This window comes from Uloborus diversus, chromosome 8, assembly GCF_026930045.1.
Source record: "Uloborus diversus isolate 005 chromosome 8, Udiv.v.3.1, whole genome shotgun sequence".
In the NCBI taxonomy this organism is placed as follows: Eukaryota; Metazoa; Arthropoda; class Arachnida; order Araneae; family Uloboridae; genus Uloborus; species Uloborus diversus.
The window spans coordinates 154,446,591-154,466,505 of NC_072738.1; the positions used below are offsets into that span (position 1 = coordinate 154,446,591).

Below are 19,915 nucleotides of genomic sequence, written 5' to 3' on the forward strand. Positions count from 1 at the left end.
ATTACCACTTAAAACCGGCCTTAGCAATTTTTTTTACTTCTTTTAAACTCTTTTTTTCCCTTTTTTTTTGCTGCCGCTAAAAATTCTAGGGCTTTTTTCGCCCCTCCCCCACACTTTTCAGTCTCAATCGCTGCCTCTGCCTCTGGAGGTTGTTTTTACTTCCAAAGCCCCCCCCCCCCCTTCGCTGTGCCGCTAGAACACAGGGAAAAAGAGATTGGTAAAACTTGAAAAAAAAATATACAGTTTGAGAACAGAAAACGAACATTTTTTAATGTATACAGAAACAAAGTTTTGTAAAAATTATTCAATTTAAATAGTATTGCAAAGAACGAAATACTATATAATATCTGAAAAACTTTTATGCATTTTAAACCCATGGTTCGGGCAAAAACTTTGCTTAAAACTGTAAACGTGAGACACGAGTAATGAAATAAAAGTAGGGAGTATATTTTAAAATACCAAAAATTACTTTACCAAAAGAAACCCTAAATTGATGTCGAGAACGAAAACCAACATCTACTGGCAGTTTGGTTCAAAACAGTTTCTTCATTGCATATTTATCACCATATTAGGAGTATCAATGGGACTCTCCCCTCAGAATTCTGAGGGGTAACCCCCCCCCCCCCCCCCGGTTGCGCTACTGGATGTTGAAAAAGAGGCTTGGCGATATTTGAAACCTTTACTAATAAAGCTGAAAGTCTGTGTCTCTGGATATATCTGCGTCTCTGGATATCTGTGTCTCTGGATATCTGTGTCTCTGGATATCTGTGTCTCTGGATGTCTGGTGTCTCTGAATATCTGTTACGCGCACAGCGCCTAGACCGTTCGACCGATTTTCATGAAGTTTGGCACAGAATTAGTTCGTAGTATCAGTGTTGCCAGATGGTCAAATCCAGATTTCCCCATTTCCCTTCCAACTTTTCCCCAAAAAGCGATGTTTTCTAACAAAATTCCCCAAATTCAAAAATTATTTTCTCACTAATATTTTTGTAAAATGAATCGACTTCCCACGGTAATTTTTTCTCTTGAAAGAATTTTTTTTCCCCAAACAACCAAATTTTCTTCTAAAATTCCCCAACATTTTTTTTTTCATTTTCGCTTTTTATTTATTTATTTATTGTAATCATTATACGAGCGCCTGCATCAAGAAAGAACTTTTACTCATATTGGATTTGATTATATGGCCCTGGCCAACCAAGAGGTAAGAAATAACAGATTTTTTTTCTACTTGCATTTACTACTCTGCTTCTGTAGATTTAAACTATGAACTTTAAAAATTTATCCAAGAATACTCTTCATCACACTTACTTATTTTAACCCGTTTCACGTATCAACTAATTACTCAATGCGAATTCCGTAACATAATATTCCACATAATGTGAAATGCGAATTCCATAAAATTGAGAAAAGCTAAACAAACACTGTTTGACACAAACAGCTTACGTTCGACGAGCTCAACCGGTAGCAACCGGTTGATCGTCACGAGACAGCTAGTGACGGCAGCTAATGCTAAAGCATTGGAGGTGACGTCATTATTTTAACCGGTGAGCTACCAGTCGCTCATCGAACGCAACCACAATTTCACTACCAAATGTAAATAAGCGAATTTAATACATGAAATACACCGAATTTAAATGCGAAAAAAAATGCTTTTTTCCTAAAATTTTTTTTCCCGGGTTTTCCCCAAGAAAAAATATTTCCCCAAAGAATTCCCCTCAAAACCCATTTCCCCAGATAGCACAAGATTTCCCCAAAATGGGGAAATGTCCCCCAATCTGGCAACACTGCGTAGTATGGGGGGGGGGGGGTTCACCTCGAAGCGATTTTTCGAAAATTCGATTTTGTTCTTTTTCTATTTCAATTTTAAGAACATTTTAACGAGCAAATTATCGTAACATGGACGAGTAAATTATCATAACACGGACGAGTAAATTACCATACCGTGGACGAGCAAATTACCGTAACATGGGCGAGCAAATTATCATAGCAAATTGGCGAGAAATTCATCATCCATTACTTGTAAATATGCAGGCGAACCAAATGACCTTTTAATTTTCTACTACGGGCAAAGCCGTGCGGGTGCCGCTATAGAAGAATAAACCAAGAATACTGAAACAGGGAAACTTAAAAGAAATATAAACGTGCGGAAGGCAAATGTTGCAAAAACATAACACGTAACAATCACTCGAAAAATGTAAATAAAATAATCACAAGAAATTGCAAATGCAAGAATCTTACTAAAAGATTTCAGTTCTTAGGTATACTTTGAACCGAAAAACAAGCCATGAAAAATTGCTTTAACATTGCAGCACCATTTTTACTGCACAAAAAACATCTGTTGCTCTGTGTCTTTACAGCGAAACTTATTGTTATTAAAGGGGGGAGGAGAAAGAAAAATTAATAAATGCACATAAGTGCACCAGAAGTAGACTAAATAAGGCACAAAGAAAAGGGCTTGGCTTGCTAAGTGGGTACAGCTTCCATCGATTATGAAAAAGAATCGAAATTTAGGGATGCGATTACTGCGATTAAGACGATATTTAACTGATAATGCTCCAACCCGGAACTTTCGTAATTACGGAAAGGCTGGGCTTTGTGAGCATGTGTGGAGCTTGGCATGCAATTTATTAAAACATTGTATTTTTTTTACTAAGGAAGACCAAGGGAACCATTTTAGCTGCATTATTCCGCGAAAATTTGTCTAATTCTAAGCGCATGGAATTTTAAAAATATTTTTTACTATCTTTTATTATATTTGCTTTGTTGTTGGTGGGTGCGACAAGCTTTATAATCGTTGCCAAGAGTAAAATGAATAGTACTAATCAGAAAATTAATCTTGTTGACAAGGTTTGTCAAGGAAGTTCAAGGTTGAACTTAAGCTCACAGGCTTATTGATATTGGGCTTTTGAAACTTTTGAAATACAGTATACTCCCGATTATCCGTGCTAATCACTGGGCGGCGTAGCACGGATAACCGAAAAACACGGATAATCCAAAAAATCATTTAAGGAATATGCAGGGTAACTATTTAAGGGGAAATTAGAAAAAACAATGTAAATACTCACACAAACCAGGAACTTTTCTTAGAAATTTATTGCTTAAAAAAATCGGTGATACATTTTTTTTCTTTGTTTGTTTAAATTGTTGCGTATGTCCGTACGAATTTTTCTTACTGCAATTACTTCTCCGTAATCGTAACTTCTTTCACTCATGTAATCCAATAAATGTTTCAAAGATTGTAGAGCAGTAGAATGTGAAATTGTATTTTCTTCATGTTCTTCATCTTCGTTTTCGGTATCATCACTTGCGTTTGATTCAGTAACAAGTTCAATGATATTTTCGTCAGTTAGACATTGAAATCCCGATTCACATTCGTCGCTTTTAAACCACTCTTCGACATTTTCAGCGTCAACTGATTCGAAACCTTCGATTTCCATAACTTCCTCGATTCGATGATGTTATCGATATTATCGATAACATCATCGAAGCTTTAGAAAAGTGGGATTCCGAAATGATGCACGGATAATCCCCAAACCGGATAATCCGCACACGGATAATCGGGAGTATACTGTAATATTTGTTTTGGAGACTTTCCTTTAGTCAAGTCCAGGGGCGGATGGGGCCGGTGGGCAGCCGGGCATTTGCCGGGTACGCCACCTATTCGAGTTAAATTGAATTTTCCAATTGAATAGAATAAAAATTAATTCAAAATTTTTTGTTCTTTTCTTTCTTTCTTTCTTTTTTTTTTTTTTTATTACTCAAATTATGTTGCAATTTCATAACAATCCGGTAATTTTCTCAACAATTTCAGGAAATTGCTGCAAGAAAAGTAATCTAAAAAGTATAAGTTCCAGTTTAACGATTTACCCGATTTAACTTAACTCAAAAGACGATTGCTCAAAAGACGTCATAAAAATGACACTATGATTAGAAAAAATAGTAAATTTAAACAAAGATTGCTGAGAATCATGTCTTAGATAAGGTGTTTAAGGCCATATATATCGTTTGTCAAAATTCAATGCGGCTTTTGTAGGCTTTCAAGGTTTATAAAAGAGTAAACATTCTCTCCCGCTGAAATTTATCTTTCATCTAAAAAAAATAAAATTTGCAAAATCGCAATTTCGACAAGATTTTTGTGTGACGATACATGAGCAATTTTGGTTAAAAGTTGTTTCTTAAGTAACTTATTAATAATTTTGTTTTTGTGTATTTTCATCAAGTTCCTTTTTGTGCGGGTGGAGAAGGAAATTTTTACATTGTTCTAATTATGATGAGCTCGTTACTTAAATTAAACTTTCACTGAGGGAGAGTGGGATTTTCATTTCGATCAAATCGTATCACGAATTTCTATCTGATTTTTCCTGAACGACTTTATAAATATGAGCGAACCAAATAAAATCTTTGAGGGTTGATGAGCGTCAACGAGCAGGGAACGGAGCCCCTTAGTATTATAACACACAATATGACTAACGAATAGAATTGTTCGAAGTATTGAGCAAAATAATACACCGCAATAATATTCTAATACTGACTCAGTAAAATCCACAACAAATCACCAGGGGGATCAAAACACATCTGGCCTGTCTGAAAATGGCGCGAATATTTTTTCAAACCTACAAAGCCCAAAGGCGTAAAAACAATTTCGACATACGAGTATATTACTTTCCAGACATGAAATAGCAAGCTATCTATTTTGTCTACGACATCTGAGATGTTATTCTAAATAAGCTTTTAATTAACAACATGTAACAGTGCGACTTAATAAGCATAATCAAAAAGTGACGTTTATCCTAACTTGAAGGCTAATGAGAATACTAACAAAGTACAGCACAGCGGCAACCCTAAAAATGGAAAAATTATGTTTTCGTTATTTTCTTTCGTGATATTTCCGTTTTTGTAAGGAAAAAATAAGTTTTGAAGCTATTACGGAAATATTCTGTTAAAATCAGTCAGAAACCTACCTGAACTTTCAGGTTTTTTTTTAACAGTGTAAGTTTTAAAGAAGGACAAATTGTGCGGTGAATGTATGTAAGTTCTACGACTCAATGATGCTATAAAATCTACACCGCGTAGGAATAGCGTAGGATCCGCGTTTCGGAATAATCCTCTTTCGTTGACAAATATATTTTAAAGCTATATCTGCGGAGCAAATTTGAATGGTACGAAATTGAAACCAGTTGCGATCAGAAAAGACCTCAATGTGCTTTAAAGATCTGGTTTAAAGCATTAACCAGTTGACTGGTATTCAATTTAAAGATCCTATAAATGGTAACCAGTGAACCAGGATTATTTCAGATTGGCTTGTGACTTTGGATAAATAGTGACAGAAAACAGGCATGCAGTTTTTTTCATAGGCAATGCGGCTTCCGGTTTTAAGCACATTTATTTAAAAAACTAGAAAGTCGGCCGTCAAGGTATGACGGGTGAAAATTGCTACTACTCTTCTACATTTGAACGAAGCAATTGCCTGTTTGATGATATTTTGATAGTTGAAATTTTAATCCTAACTTGAGGGTATTGTAACGGATCCGGTGCGACTTCCAACTTTCTTGAAAGGACGACACAGTTCTTGAGAAAAAGATAGGAAATTTATTTACACTATGTTATGTACAGGAAAGATCGTCAACAACTGCTAAATTAATCATCAGCACTTAAGCAAATATCACACAACACCGTAAACTCAACGGTTACACACGTATTTACTTCCAAATACGAAAAACAACACAGCGAAATGCCTCGCAATAAACAGAGCAAATACGCTCCCAGTACAAATTCTCAATCGAAACTGACTCATTCACAAGACGCCCGGCGCTTTATACCGAGCGAAGAAATCTCTAGAAAATCCTACTAAGTTCTACGTATTTCTATATCTTCTTTTTATTCACTCACGAATCTTATCAATGAAAAATAGGGGAAACCGTACACTTCAATCGAATGTATAGGGGCTGTATATTCATTACAGGAAACTATTTACAGGTTACGTTACTACAATAATTTTAGATGACAGATAATTTAATAAACGCCAAATTTAACTAGATTACGACAAATTAATCACAAAAATAACTAATATTTACAGAATTTGTAACAGTATTAACCCTAAAGCACTCATTGCCGACCACATTTTCGATTCTTCTCTCTCCTAAAACGACGGTTTTACCAGTAAAACAGTTAAGTGACCGGATTCAGTTCAGCCTTGTCACAATAAAGCCTTTCCCTGCATATTGAACATTACCAACACGCCATAATCAAATCATCATGCCGTGGGGCGAGTTTCATTGTTGATGACGTTAGCGTTACTTGATCATTCGCTATTGTATATATGAGGATGAAGAGACTATCTTCTTGTTGGCTAACACAACGTCGAAATATCAAGCTATGGATGCTGAAATTAAGCCTTCAAAATGCATTTAAACAGCTAATAAAAATTTGATACTTGCTGATTATATGGAGGTGGTAAAGGTCCTTTATCACAAGCAGGGCCTGATTATACTGAATAGACCAACTAGCCCATGGCCTATAGGGACAACGCTGTTTAGAGGCCCCAAATGGCAAAAACTGTTTTAGTCAGTGGCTAAAATTGTTTTATCCAATGGCTAAAATTGTAACGCTTGAATACAGGAAGCCCTAAAAAATTCTTTCACCTTGGGCCCCTTGATATCTCAATCGGGCCCTGTGCACAAGCATACTCTCCACGAACAGCTTGCACAATCGCTTCATAGAACAAGGATTAACTTGTATAGTTACATTTTTCTCAACATTCAAGTCATCTTCCCTTTCCGCCCAAACCACATCAACAAAGATTGGAATGATCCCATTACTGCACTGTAAAAACGATTCAAAAACGTTCCTGAAAAATAATAGGCAGCTGATGTGCCCAATTTCTACCAGTAACTTATCTTGGAAAAACCAGGAACGTTTTCCGCTAAAAGTCAGTAACCTTTCTGAAATTAACCTCGAAACTTTATGAAGACGTGCGAAATCTGCCCTGTTAAAGCTAGTCATGTCTCTAGAACTTTCTAAAAAAATTAAGTAAGTTTAGCGTAATTGATTAGAACCTTCCTAATTTACCATGAAGGCTCCACAAAAATCAGAGCGACCAAGGCTATGCAAGAAGGAACCAGCCATATCTCTTGCCTGCGCTTCCTACCTCGTAAAGCTGTAGCTATCCATTGACATTTTCGCTCTCACTGGGAGCTTAGTCAATCTGGACAGGCCATAAGCAACCTCTGGACGATACACTTAATAAACACGTTCATTCAATCTTTAAACTGGTTGCTAAAAATATTTTCCACAATAGTGAAAAGTGTGCACGCGTGCAACTTGTAGCGATTCAAGAAACTTTTTTGTGATGATACTTGCTTTTATGGGGAAATAGGTGAAAACGCGTGAAATCCCGAGACGTTCCACGGAAATAACCAGTAACGTTTCGGAATTTTTTTACAGTGTAGGTCACTTTAACTTCGTTGTCATAGCTGTTTCTGAAACCACAGCTCTTAAAGCAGTTTCAATCTCTGTTTCTGTCCTAGGCCCAATTTCTGTTTTCGTCACTTTGCATTGCTTTTAAACGTCTTCTTTTCTTAAAAGTACGGTTATTTGAGTCATCCAGAAATAAAAGGCTACTTGAAACTGTAACTAACTAACCTGAATAATGAAACTAACCTGAATCATACAGTTTCTTAATTTTTGATAAAATTTGAAGGGTCTCACAGATTAGTCAGCATATAGAGTTTCAGATCGTAAGCCGATCTGCTAATTTTCACGCAATCATGCAACATGCGCATTCAGGGGTACTGTTGAAGAAAAAAGAAATCCCACTCATACAAGCTGATAAGCAAAGCAATGTACAATGTACTGAAGAGGGAAAAAAAAATTTTTTTTTTTTTTTTTTTTGAGCAATCACGATTGCTTATTGTTTTCATTTGACCGTCCTTGATGTTTGGTTCCTTTTTCAGTTTGCTGAGCAATCATGAGTGCTAATTGTTTTCATTTGACCGACCTTGATGTTTGGTCTCTTTTTCAGCTTGTTGAGCAATCACGATTACTAATTGTTTTCATTTGACTGCCCTTGATATTTGGGTCCTTTTTCAGCTTGGACCAGGGGCGCTGGAGGTGCGGCTTCTCTGGTGCGAAGCAATGTCTCCCGGAATCCGATTCTCCTGGGCGGGGGCGTCTATGTCCTGCACCCACGCATGCTCACACACATACGCACACACAAGCGCCTTTACACACATACACACGCAGGTCTATGCACACACAGAGGCCTACAATGCGCACGCACGCCTACCTACACACGTGGCTGCCCAGGGGAAGGAGGGGGGGGGGGAGCAAGGACCGTTTCTTGGAACATGGTAGGGTCCGAGATACATAATTTGAATTCAAAATATTCTTTTTTTTTCTTATATTGGCTTCTTATGCATAAAATAAAAACGTCAAATGCATTATTTTGAGATCGAATGAAAATTTCGAGATAGCGGGCCATTCGAGTTGCCGAGAATCGAGTGAAATAAAGTAAATAACTTGTTGATACACCTTCTCGATGGCGAGAGAGGCGTTCTCGAATTTTAATGCGAAATGCAAAAGCACCAAATATACCATTCGCCTGAAAATTATTTTGATTTATAATGCAGCTCAAAGAAATAAAAACTGGTGGTTAAACGGAAACATGCGCAGCACAGATTTTAAGTTTTCCATTATTTTGTGTTCCTTTTTCTATTATTTGATATAATATTCCTTTCAACTCTCACACATTGTTTTATATAGAACTATATATAATTGACGGTATTATCGCTCATACCTGTCTAAATATCAAGTACTAATCGTTTCACAAATAAGCAACAAGTAGCTGAAATAATAAATTGTTTCAGTAGCGCCATCTTTGAAGTGACATGTTTAGTATATTTGTTTTTTGTTTAATACGAAAATTCCCGGTCGTTGTTGCAAAAGCGATGTTAAATTTGTCCATATTGCTTTGAAAATTTGTCAATTCACATTATTTATATAATCACTGTAATAGTTTGATACTTTCAAAAAATTAAAGATAATGTAGGGGAAAAAAAACAACCAATACACTGACGTCATTACGAAACTATCTTCTATCCATAGCAGTTCCAAGAAATGACGGCGCCAGGTGCAAATCTTTTCTGACATCCCTCCCACACAGAATATTTTGCAGAAATAGAAAAATAGAGACCATTTTCACAATAAATAAAACGTAATTGAGCATGAAATTTGAACTCTATGTGTATCAAAAAAGACAGGAATTAAATTTAATGTTTTGCAGTAAGTTACCGCCCTAAGACAGGGCTACATTGTAAAAAAATTCCGAAATGTTACTGGTTATTTCCGTGGAACCTTTCGGAATTCCAGAGGTTTTCACCTATTTCTCTGTCAAATCAAGTATTTTCGCAAAAAGTTTCTTGAATTGCTAAAAGATGCACGGATGCAGACTTATCACTGGTGTGAAAGATATTTTTTGCTACCAGTTTAAAAATTGACTGAGTGTGCCTTAACTCGATTACGGCTCGTCCCGATTGATTAAGTTCCCAATGGGTTCAAATATGTAATTGGATAACTGCAGTCTTGCTAGCAATTTTCGTGTAGCTTTGGCCATGGTCGCTCCAACGCTTCCTTAGTAAATCAAGGAAGTTCTGATCAAATAATTTAATATTAAGAAGGTTCACGACTGTCTTTAACAGGAGAGATTTTCCAATATTTCAGTAAGGTTACTGACTTTTATCGGAAAACGTTCCTGGTTTTTGCAAGATATGTTACTGGTTGAACTTGGGCACATCAGCTGCCTATTATGTTCCAGGAACGTTTCTGAAACGTTTTTACAGTGTAAGGCAGAAATACATAAAATACACCGCCAGCTGTTGGTCTGGCTTTGGGTGTTTACTTACTGCAAAATATTACCCAGGTTTGTCTTCAATCTTTGAGTTGAACTACACCATTGCTACGGTTTCTCGTCTGGTAGAGCTAATTCTACATTTAGCTGCCAGTTTGTTTGGCTCTCTTGGCTCCTTTAAGATGTTTTCCGCCTCCAGCTCAGTTACTTCCTATTCTAAGCTGAAAAATGCAAAAGGCACAAAATTGCAGTCCTCGGATGGAATGATCGAGATGGCGGTGTGGGAGTAAAATGTGGTAGATTTTATAGAAATACTAGTGGTACCCTCACGGCTTTGCCCGTATTAGAAAAATGAAAAGGTCATTTGGTTCGGCCTGTATATTTACAAATAATGGATGACGTATTTCTCGCCAATTTGCTATGTTAAATGGCTCGCCCATGTTACGGTTCCGCGTTATGATAATTTCTCAATTTCCTCTTCCACGTTATGATAATTTGCTGGGTAAAATGTTCTTAAAATTGAAATATAAAAAGAACAAAATCGAGTTTTCGAAAAAACGCTTCGAGGTGCAAAACCCCCATGCTACAAAATAACTTTTTGCCAAATTTCATGAAAATCGGCAGAGCGGTCTAGGCGCTATGCGCATCACAGAGATCCAGGCATCCAGACATCCAGACAGACACAGATCCAGATATCCAGACAGACTTTCAGCTTTATTATTAGTAAAGATTACAAAAAATATATAAATAAATAAAAAGAAAAAGAAAAAAAGAAAGAAAAATATTGAAATGCAGCAAAAGCTTAGTTTTGGGTGCCTCTCATATCTCATCACCCCGCTCCCCCCAACCCCCTCCCCTCCTTGGAAGGCGCTGCTGCTATCTTTCTTACAAAAGGTTGAATGTTAAATGCAATCGCAACTACCAAGTTTTCCTGGTACACAGCAAAATTTAACCTTCGAATTTAAAAACTTCAAATTTAACAGCCTTTAAAAATTTAGTAGATTTAAGGTGAATGACTAGTTATGGTCAGTAAACCAGTAATCAGGGGTGCCCATCTGGGGGGGGGGTCATAGCACTACGCCATTGAAATTTTTAAGAAGGGGGGTGTTTTGATGGGTATTTTTCATTTTTTAGGGAGGTCTCTTGCTTTCGGGGAGTCTTTGACGATATTTAGGAGGGATGCGCCCTTGCCCTAAGAGGTCACCCCTGCAGTAATGGGCTAGTTTATCTTGTTTTTTTCAATATCAAGTAATTAATCAATATTCCAGGAACAACATCAGTGGAATCTGAAAATAGATTTTCAAGAATACCCCACCACATTTTTCGAAACAAAAGCTTTTGTCTACAGTGCATATTACGTTAACGCTTCTCAGGCACAAATAGTGAATTAACTTTGCATTTAATTTTTTGAAGTCTTTATTTTTTAAGGAACGGACATTGTTGTTTTTTTATCAGGTCTCAATGTTGTCAGTACGTTCTCACTCTTCAGATTTTTTTTTCTAGTATGTAGTTAAATTTTTGCAGTTAGTAAAAATATTAACGATTAAATTTAACCAGGGGGCGGTGCCGGTTCGGCCAGACCATCGGTTGAGAGTCACAGCAACATAAAAAGATTGAAGAATGATGTATTACATTTTTTTCATAATTTAAAATTTTGATAAATATGAAGTCTGAAGAAGATTCGTTCAGAATTATGGCAATGTATATTTCAGTAAAAATTCAAACGTGTCCCCGAGAAAAAGAAAAAAAAATCGATTTCCCTTTGGGTTGAAAACATTATGTTCCTATTATAAGTTGGAAAAATTTCAAATCTTTATTCTTTAATGTATTTTAGATGAACTTTGATAACGTTTTAGGAGAAGAAGAGGCTCGTGAGAGCTCCCACGTCCATTTTTCGAAATTGAAACGTTAAAAACTCTAACATTATCTCCCAGTATGTTAGAAAAAGGGTGTTCGAAGGAAGTCCTCCGGAAATTTTTCGAAATCGAATTATCATTGTATAGAAAATATGTCCGACAATACATTTAGTTTTCCTTAAAAAAAAAAAAAAAAAAAAAAAAAAAAAAGCTTTGAAACCAAAAAAAATCCTAACTCCCTCTAAAATATCTTATATCGGAGCCTATTGTTACAAATCCTGTAAATAGTAATTATTGTAGTAACGTAACCTGTAAATAGTTTCCCGTAATGAATATACAACCCCTTAACATATGGCTAAAGTATACAACCCCCTATTCGTTTTATTTTCATTGATAACATTTGATAACGGTCTACGCATTTCTCGAAGCAGAAAGAATGTTGTAGAAAATTCTTGGATGTTTATAAAAGCCGTTAGCGATGGATAAACGGGGAGTTTCGATTCAGATTTCGAACTGAGTGTGTGTATTAGCTCTGTTTATAGCGAGGCATTTCGCTGTGTTGTTTTCGTATTTGGAAGTAAATACGTGTGTAAACGTTGAGTTTACGGTGTTGTGTGATAATTGCTGATGAATAATTTAGCAGTTGTTAACGGTTTCTCCTGTACATAGTGTAAATAAATTTCCTGTGTTTTTATCAAGAACTGTGTCTTCATTTCAAGAAAGTGGAAGTCGCACCGAATCCGTTACAAATTGGCGCCCAACGTGGGGCTTCTTCTGGACTTTCTTGGAGTAAGTGTGACTTTGGACATTTTTTCATAAAGACTTTTTTTGAATTAGGACTTTATTTTTATGGTGATTACTCGCGCAATGGATGAACAATTAAAACAACTTCTTGACGCAATCACCTCTGTGAAGAGTGATATGGCGGCTAATCAAGAACAATTAAAAAGTGACTTGACTGCAAGTTTTACAGCCAATCAAGAACAATTAAAAAGTGACTTGACTGCAAGTTTTACAGCTAATCAAGAACAATTAAAAAATGATATGGCAGCTAATCAAGAACAATTAAAAAATGATATGGCAGCTAATCAAGAACAATTAAAAAATGATATGGCAGCTAATCAAGAACAATTAAAAAATGATATGGCGGCTAATCAAAACCAATTGAAAAGTGATTTAACGGTGCTGAAAAATGACCTAGTTTCTAACCAAGAGGAAATTAAAAACGATCTTACTTCGGTAAAGACTGTGATGGAAAATAAATTTAATGAGATAGAGCATCGAGTTGATGCTATCGAAGAGAAATTTGAAGAAAAATTAAGTTCCGTGGAAGGCCGATGTAATGCTGTAGAAAATAAACTGGAAGAAGAAGATAGAAAATTTCATCAACTTAAAGAAGACATCTTTAAAGACCTGGAAAGGAGATTGGCGACCGCGGAAAGCAGCTCTGTACAGTTTGGCGCTCCCACATCGGTTGCTCGACCGTCCATTAAACTTGCCACATTTGATGGGAAAACTTCGTGGCAGGTTTACAAAACTCAGTTCATGATAGTGGCGGAAGCGAACGGATGGGACTCTGCTACCAAGGCCTGCCATCTTGCAGCATCCCTGAGAGGTGACGCAGCGGACATTCTTCAGAACCTTCCGGACGGCCAGCGCCTGGATTTCGCCGCCCTCACAGCTGCGTTGGAGCTTCGCTTCGGTGAGAAGTGTCAGAAAGATTTCAGTCGACTCCAGTTGAAGTCCCGTTTCCAGAAAACCGGGGAAACTCTGCAAGAGCTAGCGGCGGACGTCGAGAAATTGTCTCATCTTGCTTTTTGTGACTGTCCTGCGGATGTTCGAGACAACCTGGCACTCAACTACTTCATCGACGGGGTTCAAGATCCGGAGATCCAGAAAGCTCTACGGATGGCGGATGTCAAAGACCTGAATTCTGCCGTTGTGTATGCGATGAGATACGAGGCCGCCCAAGAAGCAACCCGTGTGGATCGCCATCTAATCCGGACTCAGGAAGCTGATGAGTCTGATTCCAGGTCGTCCCACCTCGCTGAACTTCAGAGACAACTCGGTGACTTGACAAGACATTTGAGCAGCATAACAGCCCAAAAGAAACAAGAGCAGAAGTGCTGGAAATGCGGTAGTGAAGGACACCTGCGAAGGAGTTGTCCGGCTCGCCAAGCTACGTGAGGGAAGGAAATCACCACCACTAAAGCTCTGCAGATTTCCTCTTCTAGTAGTGGCAGTGATGGACTTTTCATTTACGCGCATGTAAATGGGAACCAGGGCCGTGGTAGCCTGATCGGTAGGGCATTGGACTCGGGGCCGGAGGGGCTCGGGTTCGATCCCCGCTGGTCGAAGACCCACCGTCGTCATTAAAGGGGACTGGGCGACGTTAAATATGCTCGTGGTCTCAATGTCCTCCAAGTGAAACGATACCTCTGGGGGTGCTAGTACCAGGTAGCTATTAGCTCTTGGACTAGTTCTAAATTCTCATTAACTGTTCGATCCGGTGATGGTGCTGCCATCTATCGGTATATAAAATAATGGAGGCAAGGCACTAGTATGCAGACCTCGACATAAAATACAGTTGAAGTCAGTTGTGACTCTTGAATAGAAATAGAAATAAATGGGAACCCCTGCAGACTGATTGTTGACACTGGAGCCAATGTGACAATCATTAGGACAGATGTGGCTCGCGAATTTGGATTGAAACTGCTGTGGACATCGCCACGCGTAAGTCTCCAGACTGTGACAGGTGACAAAATTGAGATTGACGGTAAAGTGGACTTGGAAATAGTGTTTGGGAATGCCACCTACCATCATACGGCATTCGTCGCTAATATCACAGACCCCTTCATTCTCGGATTGGACTTTTTGAAGAAATATGACTTCACTCTCGACTTCAAGACTAATGAGCTGCACTCGATGAGAGAAGACATAGCCGTTTTCCCTGCAGAAAGTGATGTCAAATCCGCTCATCAAATAATTGCCCAAACAGATTTATCAATTCCCTCAAGGTCAGAATCATTAATACCTGGCTCCCTTGAAGAAAGCAATAGTTTTCGATTTGGACTCATTGAATACCCTAACCTAAGCAATAGCCTAAAAGGAGTGCTGGTAGCATCTACGCTTGTGGACCTTTCTAAGGATGTAATTCCTGTGAGAGTCGCCAACGTGAGTGAAAGGCCAAGGAATATCCGAAAAGGTGAAGTGTTGGCAACTTGTACTCCAGTAAACTGCATCATTAGAAGAATCAATTTCCCCGAGACTATGTCTTCCGAGTCCTTGACATCGAAGTTAATTGGGAGTGCGGCATTATCGAAAGATCAAAGAACTGCTGCGGAACAATTGGTGGATGACTTCAAGCATCTGTTTTCATCAGCATCGGAGGATGTCGGCCGTACGAATTTAACGCAGCATAGGATTTACACTGGAGAACACCCCCCTATTAAGCAGCATCCAAGACGACTACCATTCGCCAAGAAGGAAGAAGTTGAGACCCTCCTGAAAGAGATGAAGGAGAATGATGTCATCGAACCGTCATCCAGCCCTTGGGCCTCTCCCATCGTCTTGGTCCGAAAGAAAGATGGCTCCACCAGATTTTGTGTCGATTACCGACGGCTGAATGAAATCACCAAGAAAGACAGTTACCCTCTTCCACGGATAGACGACACCTTGGACACTCTTTCCGGACACAAGTGGTTTTCGACCCTGGACTTGAAGAGCGGCTACTGGCAGGTTGAGATACACCCTGATGATCGAGAGAAGACAGCGTTTACAACTGGACAAGGCTTATGGCAGTTTAAAGTGATGCCCTTCGGCCTCTGCAATGCACCAGCTACGTTCGAGCGTCTTATGGAGACAGTGTTAAGAGGACTTTCCTACGAATCCTGTCTGGTCTACTTAGACGATATCATCATCGTGGGACGCAGTTTCGAAGAACATCTGGCAAATCTTAGGAAAGTGCTGCAAAAGCTTAAGGAAGCCAATCTGAAGTTAAGCCCGTCCAAATGTAATTTGTTCCGCCGGGAAGTGAACTACCTTGGTCACATCATTTCTTCTGAGGGTGTACAAACCGATCCAGAGAAGGTATCTGCAGTCAAGAGTTGGAGTCGTCCCGAAGACATCCATCAGCTGCGAAGTTTCCTGGGGCTCTGCACATACTACAGGAAGTTTGTAAAGGGTTTTTCCAACATTGCACGACCTTTGCATAAGCTGACGGAGAGCAAGCAAAAGTTTGAATGGTCCAAAGAATGCGAAGATGCATTTCTACGACTGAAGGAGGCTTTAACATCAACGCCTATCCTCGCCTATCCTCAGCCTGAAAAATCCTTTATCCTGGACACTGATGCGAGCAACGAGGGCATCGGAGCTGTTTTATCCCAAGAAATTGACGGAAATGAACATGTCATCGCTTACTGGAGCAAATGCTTATCAAAGTCGGAGCGAAATTACTGCGTCACCAGAAAGGAGTTACTGGCCATAGTGAAAGCTGTAGAACACTTCCATCATTACCTCTACGGCCGAAAATTTCTGCTTCGGACAGATCATGCCTCGTTAACTTGGCTTTTGAACTTCAAGAATCCAGAAGGCCAGATAGCCAGATGGATACAGCGGCTCCAGGAATATGACATGGAAATCAAGCATCGAAAAGGGTTATCTCACGGTAATGCTGACGCTTTATCAAGGAGACCCTGTCCTGAGAACTGCCACTATTGTTCCCGAATCGAGAAACAGTATGGAACGACTAGCTCTACCGCCTATCAGGTGACAGTGACTCCAATATCATCAGAACCTGATCCATGGAGTGACGACCAAGTTCGAAAAGATCAACTTGAAGACCCCGACATAAAACCAATTTTGGAGTTCATGGAAAGTGACAGTCGACGCCCTAGCTGGCAGGACGTTTCTATCTTCAGTCCTGCAACAAAAAGATACTGGGCTTTATGGAACTCACTCCATTTACGGAACGGCGTGCTACACCGGAAATGGGAATCTGACGACGGCAAAACATCTAGGTGGCAGTTACTACTTCCCCGATCAAGGATTTCAGATGTTCTGAAAGAAATACATAGTAGTGCGACTGGAGGACATTTTGGTGTCTTGAAAACCCTCAATAAAGTTCGGGAGCGCTTCTTCTGGAGCAAGGCGAAGGATGACGTGGAGAAGTGGTGCCATTCTTGTGACGCCTGTGCTGCTCGTAAAGGACCGAAGAAGAGAAGCAGAGGGAAGCTACATCTGTACAACGTTGGAGCTCCTTTCGAACGAATTGGGATCGACATCCTGGGTCCTCTTCCAAGAACTGCTGATGGGAACAAATACATTCTTGTTTCCATCGACTACTTCACCAAATGGCCGGAAGCATTTCCCATTCCAGATCAAGAGGCTACCACCGTAGCAGAGACTCTAGTCCAACATTGGATCTCGAGATATGGAACACCTTTGCAGATTCATTCCGATCAAGGGAGGAATTTCATCTCTGCTGTGTTTAAGGGCCTATGTCAAATTTTCGGAATTGAGAAAACTAGGACAACACCACTACACCCACAATCGGACGGCATGGTGGAGAGATTTAACCGCACAATCCTAAATAATCTCTCGCTTATGGTATCCAGAAATCAACAGGATTGGGACAAGAAGCTACCTTTGTTCCTGCTGGCCTACCGCAGTGCTGTCCACGAGACTACCGGATTTGCCCCATCTCAGATGCTCTTCGGACGAGAGCTTCGGCTACCTTGTGATCTCGTCTTCGGTCGTCCTCCGGATGCGCCTTCATCGCCTGAGGAGTACATCCAGGATCTCCAGGCCCGGTTGGAAGACGTTCATAACTTCGCACGAGAGCGAATCAACATCGCGGCGAAGAAGATGAAGACCAGATACGACACAAGGTCTACTGGACATGAATTCAACGAAGGAGACAAGGTTTGGTTATGGAATCCCATCCGACGGAAAGGTCTTTCACCCAAATTGCAGTCGCATTGGGATGGACCCTACAAAGTCCTTAACCGACTAAATGACGTCGTAGTGAGGATCCAAAAATCACCTAATGCAAAACCTAGGATTGTACATTATGATCGGTTAGCTCCATACTATGGCCATAGTTCATGAGTATTACGTAAACAACCATGGTTGATAACATAAAAGTTGTAGATAATTTTTGCTTTTAATGTTTAGTAATATTTCTTGTTATTATTGTGTTTTCTGTATCTGTTAGTTATTAATTAATGTGTATATTGGTAAACTTGTGATAGAAGTTTGGCACCCTTTCTGGGGATTGTACTGCCCGGGACGTGCAGTCCTTAGGAAGGGGGCAATGTTACAAATCCTGTAAATAGTAATTATTGTAGTAACGTAACCTGTAAATAGTTTCCCGTAATGAATATACAACCCCTTAACATATGGCTAAAGTATACAACCCCCTATTCGTTTTATTTTCATTGATAACATTTGATAACGGTCTACGCATTTCTCGAAGCAGAAAGAATGTTGTAGAAAATTCTTGGATGTTTATAAAAGCCGTTAGCGATGGATAAACGGGGAGTTTCGATTCAGATTTCGAACTGAGTGTGTGTATTAGCTCTGTTTATAGCGAGGCATTTCGCTGTGTTGTTTTCGTATTTGGAAGTAAATACGTGTGTAAACGTTGAGTTTACGGTGTTGTGTGATAATTGCTGATGAATAATTTAGCAGTTGTTAACGGTTTCTCCTGTACATAGTGTAAATAAATTTCCTGTGTTTTTATCAAGAACTGTGTCTTCATTTCAAGAAAGTGGAAGTCGCACCGAATCCGTTACACTATGATCGGAGCCTCTTTACGATGTTTACGCAGGAGCAGAACAAAAATGATTCCGCAATCCGCACCCCTTAAAAAAAAGTCAAACTTCAATTATGACAAGGACAAGAACTTATGGCTTTCACACTTATTTTGATGGCGCAGATGCCTCTGCAGAGATAACCATCCTAGATTTTCCCAGACCTCAATAACTAACAAGCGCTACAGAATGTTACTTGGCAATCTTTCACCTCATTCCAACTCGAAAATTCTAAGTTCCTCATTAGCCAAAAATTTCTCAAACAATCGCAGACGTGATTCTATGTAAGGCCACTTAAAAGGGGAGCTGACTTATCCGACATTTTGGTTCCAAATTTGTACGCCTGAAAACATTATTATTTATGCAGTAACCACGTTGTAGAAATCTAATTGCCAAAATATAGATGAGTTGGATAATATATATATATATATATATATATATATATATATTTTTTTTTTTTTTTGTGCAATCACGGTTGCTTATTGCTTTCATTTGATTGTTTTTGGCGTCCCATTATTTTATTTTCCCACCGCCACCCTCCGCACCATCACCGTCGACCGGGTCCTCACGATGCTGCTCCTATAGCGAAAGCCGTCTCCAGGTTGCATCCATGTCCTACACATACGCGCAAACATACACAACTACACACGCACCCACACACACACACATACACCTGCACACATACACCTACACACATACACCTACACACATACACCTACATACATACACACACGCATACATACAGACACCTACACATACACACACAACTACCCACACATTCATGCCTTCACACAGACACAAACACATATGCCTACACACACATACCCCCCCGCACACATTCATACACAGAACTACCCACATACTTATGCCAGGACACAAACACACATGCTTACACAAACATACACATACCCCCTACACACAAACACACATACCCTCCACGCAGAAACACACGCCTACATACACACACTCGTGATTGTGAAAAACAATATGAATTCAAGATGTCAAAATTCAAATTAATTTTTTTTTTTTTGATTATTTTATTTTCTTAAAGGAGGTATACTTAATTCATATTTAAAATCAAGTAAGGTATAAAAGTGAGGCCCACTAAAGGATACATCTGCTGATACACTTATTTAATTTGAGAAAAAGTGTTCCTTCTAGATTTACCTAAAGGGATGTTTTACTCAACTTATCGTCGATTATTTCACGATGTTGTCAACCAGCGACTATAATAACGCATTTCCAATTACTTGAAACAAGGTTGAACCCAAATCTGACGTGGAACCAAAATGTCGGATAGGTCGGCCTGTCCTCTAATGGGGTTCTAATTCTAGGATCCCGTCTAAATCTTGCTGCTCTTGTGGAAGGAGAAAAAGTAATAAGTGGAGAAAATACGAAATCCC

The 19,915-nt window shown here is 39.1% G+C and overlaps 1 protein-coding gene across 1 annotated transcript in view; it reads left to right on the forward strand.

Annotated features, from left to right (window-relative positions):
- Nucleotides 1–1,180: 1,180 nt before the first annotated feature.
- The window catches only part of LOC129228693 (WASH complex subunit 4-like), a 91,438-nt gene continuing 72,703 nt past the window's right edge, over nucleotides 1,181–19,915 (forward strand). The window contains exon 1 of the mRNA XM_054863377.1: nucleotides 1,181–1,201. Within this exon, the coding sequence (XP_054719352.1) occupies nucleotides 1,181–1,201 (21 nt within the window). The remainder of the gene's footprint in view (nucleotides 1,202–19,915) is intronic.